General features: G+C 56.4%; 1 protein-coding gene across 1 annotated transcript in view; it reads right to left on the bottom strand.

Annotated features, from left to right (window-relative positions):
- Positions 1 to 1,868: 1,868 nt before the first annotated feature.
- Positions 1,869 to 15,228, bottom strand: part of GABRB3 (gamma-aminobutyric acid type A receptor subunit beta3) — an 81,782-nt gene continuing 68,422 nt past the window's right edge. Inside the window, exons 5-7 of the mRNA XM_039853406.1 lie at positions 9,821 to 9,973; positions 6,690 to 6,934; positions 1,869 to 2,316 (exon numbers count right to left, since the gene is read on the bottom strand). Coding sequence (XP_039709340.1) covers positions 1,981 to 2,316; positions 6,690 to 6,934; positions 9,821 to 9,973 — 734 coding nt within the window. The 3' untranslated portion in view covers positions 1,869 to 1,980. The remainder of the gene's footprint in view (positions 2,317 to 6,689; positions 6,935 to 9,820; positions 9,974 to 15,228) is intronic.

Genomic DNA, 15,228 nt, shown 5'->3' with positions numbered 1-15,228 from the left:
TAGTCATTTCAGTTTATGGATGCCTGTGATAGAAATATTGTTTACAAAAAAATATATCATCTCTTTTTTTCTTTAGAAAGATCTCGTCTAAGTAGTAAGTTAAGGTTGCGTCTGTGAAACCCGTGGACCGCGCGTCCTGTTGGCACGAGCTTCGAAAAGTCCAAATACCGACGAGGCTGTGGATCGGAAGGAAGCCAGTGACCGGGAGTGTCGAGGCCGCTCGCCTTCGCCTGGGGCAGCCACGGGTCCGCGGGCGCGCCGGCGGCTGCCGTGTCCCTGCAGAGTCCTGCTTACACTGGGGGTGGCTGCGTGTGTTTAGGGCGTGTGTCAGCTACAGAAACAAAGGCATGAGGATGTTTCTTGGTTTCCGAAACCGAACCGTTGGAAGTGTTTTAGCTGCGATCTTAATTCTAGATAACAGAAAGTAGTTACATCACATAAAGGCGTGACATCGCATGCTGCCAGGGTAGTGAGCATCAGAAACAAAACCTTGGTAAATATACATATATATGCATATTATGCAAATATATTTTATATTAACATACAATGTTATAAGTGTGATTGGTAACGTAAAGCGGGCGGGGAGGCCATCCTCAACGCTCTTCCTTAGAGTGACGAGTCACCTGAGACGCCTGTGCTTCCCCCAACGCTGGCCTGGGAAGCGTGTGAGACGCGGAGCTCGCTTCCGGGGCTTGAAATGTCACCTGCGCCTCGTCACCGAGCCCCCCGCCACCGGGCTCCCCGCCGCCGGGCTCCCACGGGACAGGCCCACGGCTCCGCCCCGCAGACAGACGGAAAGCACGCGGCGGGTCGGAGCGCTCCCCCGCGATGCCGTCGTCGCCGACGGGTTTTCGTAAGACGAACGTGCAGGTGCCGACCTGGTGCCTGCCACGTCTGAGACGGCAGTGAGCGCCCACCCGCCCCACCCACCGACCGTCGCCGAAAGGGCCGAAGGCCTTCGCCCGGGGAACCGAAGGACGGGGCGCGGGGGTGCGACTCGCTCCGAGCTAGCGGCATGTTCGGGAGAGTGTCTTTCTGGTGTTTGAACTAAAACATCTAACTTATGACAGTAAAAGACACGTTTTGGGATGATGTTGTGTTTCACGCCCTCCTTCTCAAGGCAGAATCCGTAGACAGTGCTTGTCCCTTTCAATTAAAAAAGAAAAAACTATGACTTTCTTTAATACGCGTCCTGTGTTAAATTTGTCCATAGCTGCAAAATGTATGTATGTGTGTGTATTTGTTTTCAATACACGTGGGCACTGACACCTGTGTGTATAAACATATACACAGACATCCTCATAGACACGTGTGTTTTATATATATGCTGAGAAAGTCCACATATATATACAGTTGTGTATGTGTGTGTGTGTGTGCGTGTCTCTGTGTGTTGTGTGTCTGCGTGTTGTGTGTGTCTGTGTGTGTCTGTGTGTTGTGTGTGTGTCTGTGTGTGTCTGTGTGTGTGTCTGTGTGTGCCTGCGTGTGTGTGTCTGTATTGTGTGTGTGTGTGTCTGCGTGTTGTATGTGTGTCTGTGTGTCTCGTGTGTCTCGTATTGTGTGTGTGTCTGTGTCTGTGTGTCTGCGTGTGTTTGTGTGTCTGTGTGTATGCTGCGTGTTATGTGTGTGTCTGCGTGTGTCTGTGTGTGTCATGTTGTGTCTATGTCTGTGTTGTGTGTCTCGTTGTCTCTGTGTGTGTCTGCATGTTGTGTGTCTGTGTGTGTCTGTCTGTGTGTGTCTGCAGGTTGTGTGTGTGTCTGTGTGTGTCGTGTGTCTGCATGTGTGTCTGTGTCGTGTCTGTGTGTCTCGTGTGTGTGTCTGATGTCTGTGTGTTGTGTGTGTCTGTGCGTGTTGTCTGTGTGTCTGTGTGTGTCTGCGCGCGTGTGCGTGTGTCTCTCTGTGTGTGCGCAGGTATAAAACCTTGACGGGCAGAGCAGTGTCTTACTCGGGTGACAGGAAGTCTTTGCGAACCGCGACGGTCCCTCAGTTCACGTAGTACAGCCAGTACACCAGGTTGAACAGCGAGAAGGTGAGCGGGAACACCACCCGGGACCACCTGTCTATGGCGTTCACGTCAGTCAGGTCGGGGATTTTGATTCTGAGCTGCGAAGACCGTCTCCGGAGCTGGGTCTTCTTGTGCGGGAGGCCCCGGTCCCCCGTGTGGCGCCCTTCCCGGGACACGGCCTGCTTCCTGTACTGGATTCCTGAGTTGTCGAAGGATATTGCTGAATTCCTGGTGTCCCCGACGGCGCCCGCCACCTCGTTCATCTCGTTGTGGACCTCCAGGGACGTCAACAGGATGTTCCCGTGAGCGTCCACCTGCGCGGGAGAGAAAGCGCATCGTTAGCCCGCCGGCGGCTCCGACCCCCGCGGGCGGACACGGGACACGCCACGCTCCCTGGGAGAACCCGCACACCCGCCAACCCCCGCGCTCCGCTGCGGGGCGATGTCACTTTGGAGGCCCAACCGCAGCTTAGAGATTTTAGTTCCTCGATTTACAAAATCCTGACATGCGCGATCCGGCAGGATAAGTCGGAGGGGGCTGTTCAAGTTGCCATTTCACGCTGCGGATGCGAGTCCGTACAAGCGCCTTTCGAGATGCGAACTCGGGTGTGACAACTGTCCTTCACCGCGGGGACTGGACAGAACCCAGCCTCCCGCTCTCTTCGGGGTGAAAATACCCAGCTTACGGCGGACGATGAGGGGGTCGTCCTCAGATGACGTCGGCCGGGTGGACCCGCGCCCCCACCCGGCACCCACCGCACCCACTAACTGTTCCTGGGCCTGGCAGGAGCCCCGCCTTTGTGGGCCACGTTTAAGGTAACCTGACGTCCCTGTCCGCATCTGAGCCACATCTGAAAACGAAAACATCCCGTTCTGCGCGGACACAGCCTCGCGGCTCTGCCCGGGCTTCCGGCGGGGCGCGGCTGAGGCTCCGGCCCCGGGGCAGCCCTGTTGCGGGCTGTGTCTGCCACCTCTTCTCCTGCAGCGGTGCCATCCCTCTTGCGGGGGCCACTCTGTCCCCTGGGTGCTCACTGTTCTCCGTCCCTTGGCCTACGGCTTCCTCCACGAAGCTTTCGCACCATTATTTCTTTCGTAGGGGGATAATTTATTGTTACGGGAACGTGAACCTCTCCGTCCTCTGCATACTCTTCACGGTTAGCAAAGGCGTTGGGCTAGACGTGCGGGAGGCGGGTGGGGACCCTGGAGCCTGCATTGGTCCCTGAGCGCTGCCAGGACGCTGCAGGGTGGCCCCGGACACCAGGGGGCCCAGACTCAGCGAGGACCTCAAACGCCCAGGGGCCACGCAGCCTCCGGCACTAAAGGCACCAGGAGAAACTCCGAGATGCCAAGGTCACTTAACTAAGCCTGGGGAAGGAGCGGTGTGGTCACCAGGATGTCCCACTTTGCTCCAGGATGTCGCCTTCCATGCAAAAGGAACTTCCATGCAAATGTAATGGAGGCGACGGGTCTCAGACATGGACACCGCCCCGGACTCCCCGCTGGGCCCAGTTCAATCACAAGCCCCGACGACCAGGACAGAAGAGGGACGATTGCAGAGTGAAACGCGTTTCAGCCGGGCCTCAGAGAAGGGCTGGAAACCTCCCAGGCGACGGGCAGGGAAAACGTCACAGGCCGAGTCGTTCTGAGACACGCAGTCTCGCTGGGTGGGACTCCAGTCCCCGCGAGAACGGATCCGAGCTCCCGGTCACCGGCACCTGCTCGGCTCGCGATGGCTGGGACGCCTGGCATCCTCGTCACTCGCTGTCACCTGCATGTCGTCCGATCGCACCAGGCACCACACCAGGCGGAGAACAGAGGCGCGTGTTAGCGTCGCCGCTTAGGGTCTGCGTGCGCCATTGGGGAACCTACTCCACGCTCCCGGGAGGGAGAAGTCACAGCGACTGCCGGGCAGGAGCGTCACCGACGCCCGAAACACGATCCGGGCTGCAGGGCGAAGAGAGAAGGGTGGGTTCGGGACGACGGCCTCGGCTTCTGTTCCCTTCGTGACACCATCAGCAATTCCTGTGGCTGCCGCCCAGCACGTGGGATCCGGCGCGGCCATCTGTGCGTCTCCGCAGTGCCGACGGGGGGCGGGGGGCCGGGGAGAGCCCCTCATCCCACCCCCGCCCGGGCCCAGCCTCCCCGGGCACGCGGGGCCACGTGGCCGTGTGTACGTCACACCGAGAGCCTAAATCTCAAAATAAACAGGCGTGACCACGGGTGTGCCACCGGGGCGGCGCGCCCGTCTCGCGTGACGGCGACGACGCGTGATCCTCGCAGCGCTTCGCGGACACGCCTCCTCCGGCGGCCTCGTCTCGCTCCCCCTGTGAGGAGAGTCTCCGATTTCGGCGTCGTTCTTCTCGCTGCTCCGTGCCCTTGACAGGCGCGATCGCGTGAAGACGAAGAGCATCGCGCCGGCGGACACCACGGGGATGTCGTTTCCCCTGAACTGGGTCACCGGGCTGTCACTAGAGGTCTCCTTTTCGACTCACCGTCAGGCGTCTGCGTAAGCACAATACTCTGGTTTCAGAAACCATGAGAAGGCGTTTGTCATTCGGGGGAGGAGAGCTAAGTCCTGGTAAGAGCCGTGATGTCAAGCTCGCACGTCCGGTTCTAGGGCAAGAATCATGACTTTTTGTCATTCGACGAACTTCAAACCCCAAAATGTCACGAGGCCCGTGACCGTCACACAGGCCCTGCAACCGAAGGCCAGGGGTTGGCTGCAGACGCGACCCAGGAGGACACAGAGGTTCGCACGGGCAGAACCTCCCGCAGCCCGGTCGGCGGAGGAGCTCGGTGAGCACGTGCCCGGGCGGGCGCTGTGACTCGATCGCCGAATCAGAACACGCACGACCACGGGAGACGGGAAAACCTGTCGCTGTCTGGGCCGAAAGCCAACGATGACGATTAAGCCACGAGGAACCCGCGAAGCCGCGGGCGGGCCCGTCTGTCTTGCACGAGGCCTGCCATCATCTTCTCGTTCTCCTCGATCCCATCCACGGCCTGTGACAGGAACTTCTGGGGACGTTCCTTTCTGCTTTAAAAGCATCACTGAATCCTCAGGTGTAGGCGGCAACAATTTACAACGTGTATCTTTAAAAGCGTCAAATGCGCATTAAAGCTGTGACGCGTGCGTGCGCGTGTCAACTTCAGACCGTAGCAGGTGGGCCACGATTGCGTGTGCGTGTGCGCGGGCTTCGGCAGACTGCTGGGAAACACAGTCTCAGGAAAGCAAACGATGCAAACGGACGCGTGAAGGAACGGGCATGTTTCGCCGCATCTGATTTGTAACACGCTCTTCCTCCATTCCGCTCGCTTTCTCTGTGGTCTAAGAGGTTGCTTCTTTGGCACGACGGTTCGACCGTTCTGAACCATCTCGTTTAGAAGAAAGGGAGGGAGGTTGTCACCTAAGTTAGGAGGGAACCTGGAACGACGGCTCCGTGCGTGCCAGTGTGCCGGTGCCTGCTACGGACACTGACGCTGTGACCAAGGCCACTCTCCCCGCAGACGGCGTGACGAGAGCAGAGCGCGTGCCCCCCGCGGGCTGCGGACTCACTCAGGGACGTGACGGCACGGCGCCACGCACGCCTTCCGGGGGGGAGTTCGTGACGAGTTCGCCTGCGGAAGCCGGGTTCGTGCCCGGGTCCGGCGTGGCTCTGACCAGTCCTGCCCGTGTTCTGCTGGAGGACGAGAGTCATTCGCACCCACGTAACGTGGCTCCGTTCGTTCGCGGTGCTTACGGACCTAGTTCGGTCCACGGGTAGGTCACGGACGACCCACGGCAGGACCCCGGAGGAGGCAGGGACCAGGGGGACACCGAGCGCCCGGAAAATGGCAAGGACACTGCTTGGGGGCTGGAGAAATGAGTAACGTTGAGCAAGAAGGATTCCAAAACGAGGGGTGAGGAGCAAGGCCGCCAGCTGGGGACGGGCGGAAACACATCTCCGGGGGCCTGACGGGGTGCGAGACGTGGGGGAGGAAGGTGGAGATTATGCAGAAGCGGCGGCGCCCCCACCAAACGCGTCTACACTGGCAACGATGCATGAGCCGAAATGACACCCAACTGCAAACTTCCTATGCATCTGGAAGCGCGCCGGGCGGGGCTGGGGCGGGCCGAGTGTGTGGCCCAGCGACTTCTTTCAAGGAGCCCTCACCGTCCTCGGCCACGGCCGGTCAGCCTGCCTGGCCCCGGCTTTCCACAAAGACACCGGAGGGGAGGGGAGGAGCGGGGGTCCCACCCTACACGACCCACCTGGAGCCAGGGGACTGTGCCTGCTACGGGGCGGGGGGGGAGGAGACAAGACAGGGGTCTGCCACGCCGTGCAAAGGACAGCAGCGTGCTGGCCCATCGCATTCGTCATCTCCCCACTCAGGGGACGTCGCGGCCTCCTGGGAAAACGCTGTCCCCGTGAACGAGCTCGGACCTCGCGCCCCCGGGTCCCACGCATTCCGCTCTGTACGTGGTTTGTTCTTTTCCGGGAAACCGGGAGCTCGTGGCCTCCGCACCTTCTGCTGTGACTCCGGTTTTGCGTAAAGCTCAGTGACGCACACGAGGCCGCGTTGCGGGCTGCGGCCCACGAGCCCGCACGGCGCCTGCCGAGGGGTCACGCAAGAGCCGGCGACTGATGAGCCTCGGGGGCAGGCTGGGGACCGCGGGTGGCGTGGGGGGTAGCACGGGGGAGGCCTACCCGGTTGCTTTCGCTCTTCGATCGGTCGTTCTTGGACTTGGCCGTCTTTTCCGCCAGCTTCTTCTGCCGCTGAGGGCCTCTCCCGAAGAAGATGTAGTTGACGAAGGCGTATTCCAGCAGGGCCAGGAACACGAAGACGAAGCAGCCCATGAGGTACATGTCGATGGCTTTGACGTAGGGGATTTTGGGCAGCGTCTCCCGCAGGTGCGTGTTGATGGTCGTCATGGTCAGGACGGTGGTGATGCCTACGAGAGAGGGGAGTGTGAGTGGACGCGGGGCCGCCCGTCCTCTCCCTGCCTCCTCCCTTGCCGACTTGTCCCCAACACCGCACGTCGGTCGGAAACAACGGTTCGAGGGTCGGGCGATCAGAACTCAGCAGAGCACGTGACGTGTCGCTCGGAAGCGGGTCACGCGCGGTGGGAGCTGACATCAGGGTCGTGGTGGGCACCATGCGGCCATGCCCGTCGGGGACAGAACAGACGGAGAGTGACCAGGACGGGGCGGGGGGAGCTACGCAGGGCACCAGAGGGGACGGTCCCCTCTGTGAGATCTGGAACAAGTGAAAACACATCCGGGACTTGACACGAAACCCCGAGCGTCTGGTCGAGAAGCGTGCGGGAGGAAGGGCTCCGAGAGGAATGTGAGATTCTGAGGTCGCCGTGGCTGGAGCGCCCGCCCGTGGGAAACGCTTCCCCCGCGGCGCCTCAGGAAGCCGGCGGCGGAGCGCGAGCCCCATGTCAGCTCGGCGTCTGCTTGAGGGGCTCAGGACTCGTCTACTCACACCTGTGACCTCGCCAATGCTGGGGCGCCGAGCACAGCGCCCCCCCATGCCACTACGCTGAGCTATAGACAGCCGCGTGCGAATGATCTCATGCCCCCTACACAGTGAGGTCGGTCCCTAAAAACGTGAGGACCAAGTAACTCTTTTCTGCGTGCCGTCTATTGACACCGTGGGGTCCCCTGTGGCCGCAAAGAAAGAGGACCCCGGAGCCAGCTGGCTGGATTAAGATCTCCGTGACACTCAGCACCGGTCACGAGGTTCCTCTGTGCCATGGAGCGATGACACCGCCCACTGCGCCGTGACTGGCCTGCGGAGCGATGCGCTCACGCCCTGGCTCCTGCGTGAACCTGGCTCCTGCGTGTCGGTGACCCTGTCACACACCTTTTCTTGAGCGGTCGGAGGGAGCCAACTGCAGAATGTGGGACGGAGGGGGTGAGCTTGCGGGCATCCCACCAAGCGCTGACCCGTGGGACCCCTGCCCACTCGGACGCTGGGCCCTGACCTCACAGCTGCCCGGAGGCCGCAGGCTCACCCCGAAACCGGGATCTGCCACTTGCGCCTCCTCCCAGGCTCCTGATGCCTGTCAAACCCGTCACCTTCGGTGGCGAAGCCCGGCCACTCGGGCGGCCTACCGCTTTGTCCCAGCGAAGCCACGGTGGGAGGATTCACGTTTCTAAGTAATAACAGCGTGCCATTCTGGAAGAGCAAACTCTGCCTTCCCGCTGTGCGGGGAGGCTGGGCGACGACCCCCCGCTTTGGGCGGGGCATCTGTTTAATATTGGGGAACACTCTGCTCCCAACCGAGGCGCCGTGGAAGCTGTGCACCTCCACGATTTAGAAGCCAATTTCCAGGGCGCCTCTCTCCTGCCGACGCCCGGCAGCTGTGGAGCTTCGGGCCCGTGTTTCTAGCAGCCTCAGTAACGACAAAATGGCCAGGCCGGCTCCCTGCGGAGCGCACGGAGCTTCAACCTCAGGTCTGGTCCAGGCTCGGGGGACGGGGGACAGGAATGGCATGTTTCTGTATTTTATATTCTTTTCCTTAAGGAGAGCCCCTGAAATTGCATAAGCTAATGGCTCTGGAAACCTTGGATCTGCCCGTGCAGACTCATGCTAACTCTGATTTTTCTAGGTGATCAGAAGAGAAAACAGTTCAACAGAAAGTAACCAGGAAAAAAAAAATAATAATAAGCCCATGGAGATGGCTGACATCACAAGGCGAACTCTGCGGGCCATGGAAAAGCCCTAGAGATTGTCTCTCCGTGGCCTCATGACCACTGATAGAGAACTTTCCAGTTTTTTGATACTTTCTTTTCAAAGTGATTTTTTTTTAAAGTGACCTGAGTTTCTGTGCTATTTCCCAGGAGAAAAAAATCTAATCTTGAATCTGACCGTGCAAGTCACGTATGTGTGGATCTAAACCACACACCCACTCGCACAGATGTAGCACGTCCTGGGGAAAAAAAAAAAAAACAAACCGGCATAAAAGTCCTGGGAAAAGATGGAAAACAAAAAAAGGAATGATTGGAACCTGGGGTTCTCACGCTTCTCTGCAAGCCGATCTACCAACGAATGTGTTGACGATTCTATCGACTTCAAACGCGCTGTCGATAATCCACTTTCGGGAACTAAAGTCAACCCTATGCAAAAAGGAACGGACTGGAGGATGGCCCTTCGGCTCTGTCCTTACCCAAGAAGTATCTGAACGCTTGTTTTGTCCATGGAGTTTCGTAATAGTTAGCTGAGTAGAGAATAACCTTTCTGAAAAGACAAGCCCTCCCTTAATAATCAATGTACGTTAGAAATCATATTGGAACCTATAACATTTATTGCGCATCGGCTGATAATTCAGTTCTCAAATCACTAGTGGCCAGAAAAGGCCACCAGACCTCTTGGGAATCACTTAGAATCTAATCGCTTATTTTAACGCTCATTAAATTGTGTAATTCCAATCATATGCTGCAACGCTGGACGATTTTTTTCTGACTTAAAAAAAGAAGAATGTGCAATTAACCATGTCTTCTTTCTTTCTGGGCCACAGAATAATTCTGAGCAGGCGACGTTAGGCCTTGCTTTAAAATTAGTGTCAAAAATAGGCTTATTATGCAAATCTCCGGCAAGCATATTTTCCCTTCCGTGGGCATGAAAATTCACATCGGAGCCTGATAATTAAATGAACACATCAAAGCACTCGTGCAGGAAACTGGCCTGCCAGGATGAACACGGACACCCTGGGCAAGGCTGTGGCGCCAGTGTCCAGAAGCAGCAGCCGAGCCTCTGCCCGTGAGGTCTCTTCACGCTGCAATGACATGGTCACTGGACGCGGTCCATGTCACGTGGGCACGGCACGTACCGAGGGCGACCCTGGCTGCGGACGCGTCGTAGTTGATCCAGAAGGACACCCAGGAGAGGATGGTGATGAGGATGGACGGCATGTAGGTCTGCAGGATGAAGTAGCCGATGTTCCTCTTCAGCCGGAAGCTCAGGGACAGCCGAGGGTAGGCGCCTGTGGGGACAGACAGGGTTACGCTGGAGGGGGTGGGGGCCTGGCAGAAGGGTCGAGAAGCCCGTGGATGGAGGCTGGTCCCCACCCGGCCACGTGCTCCCGTCTCCCTGGCGGTGTCTGCGGGAGCCTCGGGGCGGGGAGTGGGGGTTCAGTCTACTCACGAGGTCACAATGCGGGCGGCCGTCTAAGGCCAGGCGCTCGGCTGAGACCTGTGCCTGGCAAACTGGGGCAAGTTTTCAGCTTGGAGTGCGGAATAATGCCAAACGTGTCATTTAGTTCTCAGTGACCGGCCGTCCCTTTCCTCTCTGCGACAGACAGGGGAGACGGGGCTCCAGGCGTTCTCAAGTGAAACGGCGTCCCCCGCGGCCCCCGGTCACCCCACCCGAGTGCCGGCGCACAGAGGCCGAGCGCAGGCGGGGCCGATGTCACAGGCGGGGCTGATGTCACAGGCGGGGCCGGTGTCACAGGCGGGGGCGGTGTCGCAGGCGGGGCCGGTGTCGCAGATGGCAGCAGTGTGCGGGGGCGAGGCGTCCGGGGGACCGAGTGCCAGCCGAGTGCCGTTGCCCACCGCGGCGAGGACCGCCAGCCGCCCACGTGCGCCTGTGCGTCCGCCTGTCCCGCTTCGCTCTGTCCTTCCTGGAGCGCGGCTTCCGTCTCCTCCTGTCCCCTCGACCGTCCGCCCCGTCGGCTCCCAAGGGCCCTCGAGGAGCCGGCGGGAGGTCGCGCAGCGAGAACCCCGAGCGCCTCCGTGTCCACAGCCCGGCCCCTCTCGCCGCGCTGACGGGGGGACGGGCCCCCCGACACGGCTGCACCCTGAGCTCCAGGAGACCTGACCCGCGTCGGCCCCCTTCCGCCCCGCGACTGGCGGCCCCTCCGCTCCCCAAGATGTGCGTCTCCCACACCGCGCCCCTCTGTCTTCCTCTCGCCGCTGCCTTCTTCAGCGCCTGAGTCACTCACACGACCGTCTGTCTGCGCTGACGACGAAAGCCCCGGCCGCAGCACCGGCCACGTTTCAGCCGCATTTTACGGAGGAGGAGGGGACCCAGCATGCCAGGGCGGACGCCCCGGGGAGTCTGCTCCAGTCTGTGTGCGTCTGTGAGTGTGCGTCTGTGAGTGTGTGTCTGTGAGTGTGTGTGTGTATGCGAGTGTCGTCTGTGAGTGTGTGTCTGTGAGTATTATTGTATGCGAGTGTGCGTCTGTGAGTGTGTGTCTACCAGTAATGCGTCCTGTGAGTGTGTGTGTGTGTCTGTGAGTGTATTGATGTGTATGTGTGTCTGTGAGAGTGTGTGTCACAATAGGTGTAATGTCTCACTCTGCATGAGTAATGTGTATATGTGAAGAATGTATGAGAGTGTGTGCATGTGAAGTGTATGTATTTAATGTCTGTGTATAAGTGTGTATGTGTGAAAATATGTGTATGTGAGTGTATATGTGTATCTCTTTTTGCGTGTATGTGGAATTATTAGCTAGCCAATATTAACATATATTATTGTGTCACTGTGTGGATGTGACGCTGTGTATTAATGTATATACCTTGTGAGAGTGTGCTGTGTTTATATGTGAAGGAAGTGCATATGTATTGTGTGTGTATCTGTGTATGTGAGTGTGTGTCAGTGTGTACATCTGTATTTGAGTGTATGTGTGTCTATGTGTGAGTGTGCGTATGTGTTGTGTATGTGTGTGTGTGTCTTGTGTACGTGAGTGTATATGTGAGTATGTATCTGTGTACATGTGAGTGTGAGTGTGTGTGTGTGCGCGTGTAATTTCCTCTACATGGCTCTGATCCGATGCATATATCATCATCACGGCATCAACATTTCACAATTACAGTAGATTTTAAAATTATTCCTAACATAATGCACCTGTGTACACACCGCGTACACGTCAGATACACACGCGTGCTCCTACGGTTATAAATACATTTCCTTAATGTTGCGACTTTAGGTTATTCCCATTTTTGTAAAACTATTCAATTATTCTGAGTCTACTTTTGAGCAGACTCCGTTTGCTACGTTTGGACCATCTCCTCAGGACGAATACGCCCAAAGAGCAGTTGGGGGGACGAAGGTCAAGGCTTTTCATGCAAATTGCCAAATCGCGGCAAAATTCTCACACCACGTACACGCCGCTGCGAGCCGTTCACAGAACTGCCTGTCCCGTCCTGTGAACACGACAATATGACATCACGTTGCTTAAAAATAACTTCGGCTAATTTCCTTGGGGAAAAATTTGTCCTTTCCATCACTTCCTTTGATCGAATACTTCCTAAATGTGTGTGATGTGTGTAATCCCGTACACGATCTGACGACCCTATTTACTCGTTTTTCGCATTTCTCTTTCCTCTTGCTGCTTTTCCCTTTAAGGTCTTCCGATGTCAGACCTTGTCACGTTCTCTGCGAGCATTCTCCCAGTTGTTCGTTTCAGAACTGGCAATGGGTTGGAGAGGGGGGTATGTACACGTATAAATAATTTTTTGCGTGCCGTTCAGTCTGTCACTACATTTTTTTCCTTGTTATTTTTAAAACTGCTTTTTCGGCTTAGGTTAGTTCACAATCGATATCTAACCACAAACCTATCTGGAGAGTTGGCAATTATTTCAGAATTTGAGAAGAAGTGAAGGTGTAGATTGATTTTTGCTCCACAAACAGCTACCCAGTTTTCCCCACACCATCATCGATGGGATAAAGTTCCCTGGACAGAGACTGACGCACTCCGTGCTGTGTGTCACCTCCCACGTGTACACAGGCCACTGACGTGATGGGCCACGGAGGTGGGCTGGGGCCACGCCGCCTCCAGACCCCGGCCCCTGCTCCCGCCACATGTTCCGGAAGTGTGGACTGTGACCGTTGTCCCATGACCCCGTCGTCCCATGTTCCGAGGCCTCTGCTCACCACTTCCCGAGGTCAAAGCCTCACCCAGGCCTTCCAGGGTCCCAAAGCGTTTCCCCAAATACGTCCCGGTCGTATGTTCCAGCATTCTCTGCTCTCAACATGACATTTTCTAGCCAAAGCGTGTCCTCGTGGACTCAAAATAATCGCCCACATTTCTCGCGTCTGCCGATTCACAGCCGGGTGAGATGCGCCTTCCCCGCTGAGGACGCGTCTGCCCTTGACCGTGCTTCAAGGCCTCGGTCAAACGCTGCCTCTTCCGTGAGCCCTGACCCTTCCTTCCTTCGGGTCCCCGAGGACAAGCACTTGTATTTGGAGGGAAGAAGGGGTTGGGGCTCCCAGCGCTGCCCTTGGGGACGTCATCACGTCGCCTTCTTCGCTTGTCATCGGCCTTCTTGCTTTGTAACCCAACCGACAGCTCAAAACAGAGTCGCTAGTTTTCCCACCCGTCGCCGGCCACCTTAATGAGCGTACGTTCAGGAAATCCACAAAGGAAAAGAGAAATATAAAATAGGAAGGAGAAAAACACAGGAAAAACAGGACTGAAGCTCAAAAAGTGTTTTTCAAAGGTCGTCTCTGTGAACCGGGCAATGACTCTCGTCCGGGGCCTGCGCCGCTGACCCGGAATGTTCTGTCACGTGACTCCGGAGCACAGAGCGGGGCGTCTCGGCCACCCAGCTTCGCCCTTGTGACCTATTTGGGACTTTCCTTCGGAAAGCTGATGGTCCCCTCAGATCCTCAGTTTCCTCGTGTATAAACTTGGAGCAGAAAACGAAATCGCGAGTGGAAAAAAACCAGGTAGATTATACTTCATCGGAACTACAAACTATTATTCTGACGCGTCAAGAAAACAAAGAGCTACCCCACGGGGTGAGAGAGAGAACCGTCGAAACACAAGGGAAGGCGGAGGAAAATCTCCAGAGCATGAAGCATGAAGGGAAAAGGGAATGAAATGTCAGGAAAGAGGGCGAGAGACACAGAAGCTGCGGGAGACCCGACTCCGGAATAATTGCAACTGGGATTTTAGCACGAGAAAAGGAGAAAGAGAATAAGTCCAAAGCGACGATGGCTGTCGGAGTTAAAACCGCCGACAGACCTCGAGTCGAAGATTCGAGACCTGCAAACTCCAAAGAGAATAGTCAGAGAGAAAACCTCAGCTCGGCACGTCGTAAACGCCAGCGAACGGAAAGCAGAGGGAAATCATGAAAGCTACTTGAGGGGGGGAAAAAACCAGATTAATTTGAAGGGAGCTCCAGTGAGACCAGCAAGTGTCCCCTCGACACAAGCAATGGCAGCCAGAGACAATGGGACATTATCTTCAAATGGAAAAGGAAGCCAAAGGCCAACCTAGGTTTCTGTAACCAGCTAACACGCCCTAGAGGAATAAGTATCATCTAAGGTCACGTATAGATCAAAAAAAAAAAAAAATACCGAGAGGAAATTTGTGACTGGGAGACTCACACTAAAGAAAATATTTCCTAAATGTTTTCTTTAGGCAGAAGGTAACATTCACAGAGACTTGGAGATAAAGGAAAGAATGCAATAAATAACAAAGAAAAGAGGGAACTCGTGCTCTTATCTAACTGGGCATTTACTGCATTTCACAATAATGATTTCGCGTAGCATTTAACGTGCGTGCATGTAATTACCATACGTAACGACATGGCGTATCTAAGTCAGAACGAGGGAATATGGAGGCGTAGGAAGGTCCCTGCAGTGCTCGAAAAGACGTAAAAATGCCTTCTCAGGTAAATTACCAGAAGTAATAAACACTTTAGCAAGGTCGCTCAACACAAAGTCATCATATTCTTATACACATCGGCCACAAACACGAAAGGATGTTAAAAATTTCCACCACCTATAATAAGGTCAGGAAACACCAACCTTCTGGAAAAGACCAAGAATGATGTGCAAAACTTCTGTCTACACAGAAAACTCTCAAATGCTCTTGAGACAAATTAAAGACCTACATACGTGGAGACACGAAACATACAGATCGGGAGAATCACGCTGACGGCCCCTCTCACTGAATCGGCTAATGCACCCCTAACGGAAAGCCGGGCCGTTTCTAAGTGAAAGCTCGATTCTCTGATTGTAAAAGTCATATGGAAACGTAAGGGGCCAGCAACAATCCAGTCGATGGTAAATGGACAGAAAGAGAACCAGGGACCGCTCTGCTTTAAGCCGCAGGGGTTCACACGGCGGGGAGGGTGCGAACACGGGGCCCGGTGTAGACCAGGAAGCTTGGAGTTCGGGGCAGGAACGCCACCGCGGGGCGACGGCTCTGGGCAGGCCACGAGGCCCGGCCCGCACCTGCCGTCCACAAGCACGCGGACGCCAGGAAAGCTGGGCCTGGGCGTGGAAGGG

The sequence above is a fragment of the Pteropus medius genome, unplaced genomic scaffold (genome assembly GCF_902729225.1).
Source record: "Pteropus medius unplaced genomic scaffold, Ma_sr-lr_union100, whole genome shotgun sequence".
Lineage (NCBI taxonomy): Eukaryota > Metazoa > Chordata > Mammalia > Chiroptera > Pteropodidae > Pteropus > Pteropus medius.
This window is presented reverse-complemented; position numbering and strand designations above follow the sequence as displayed.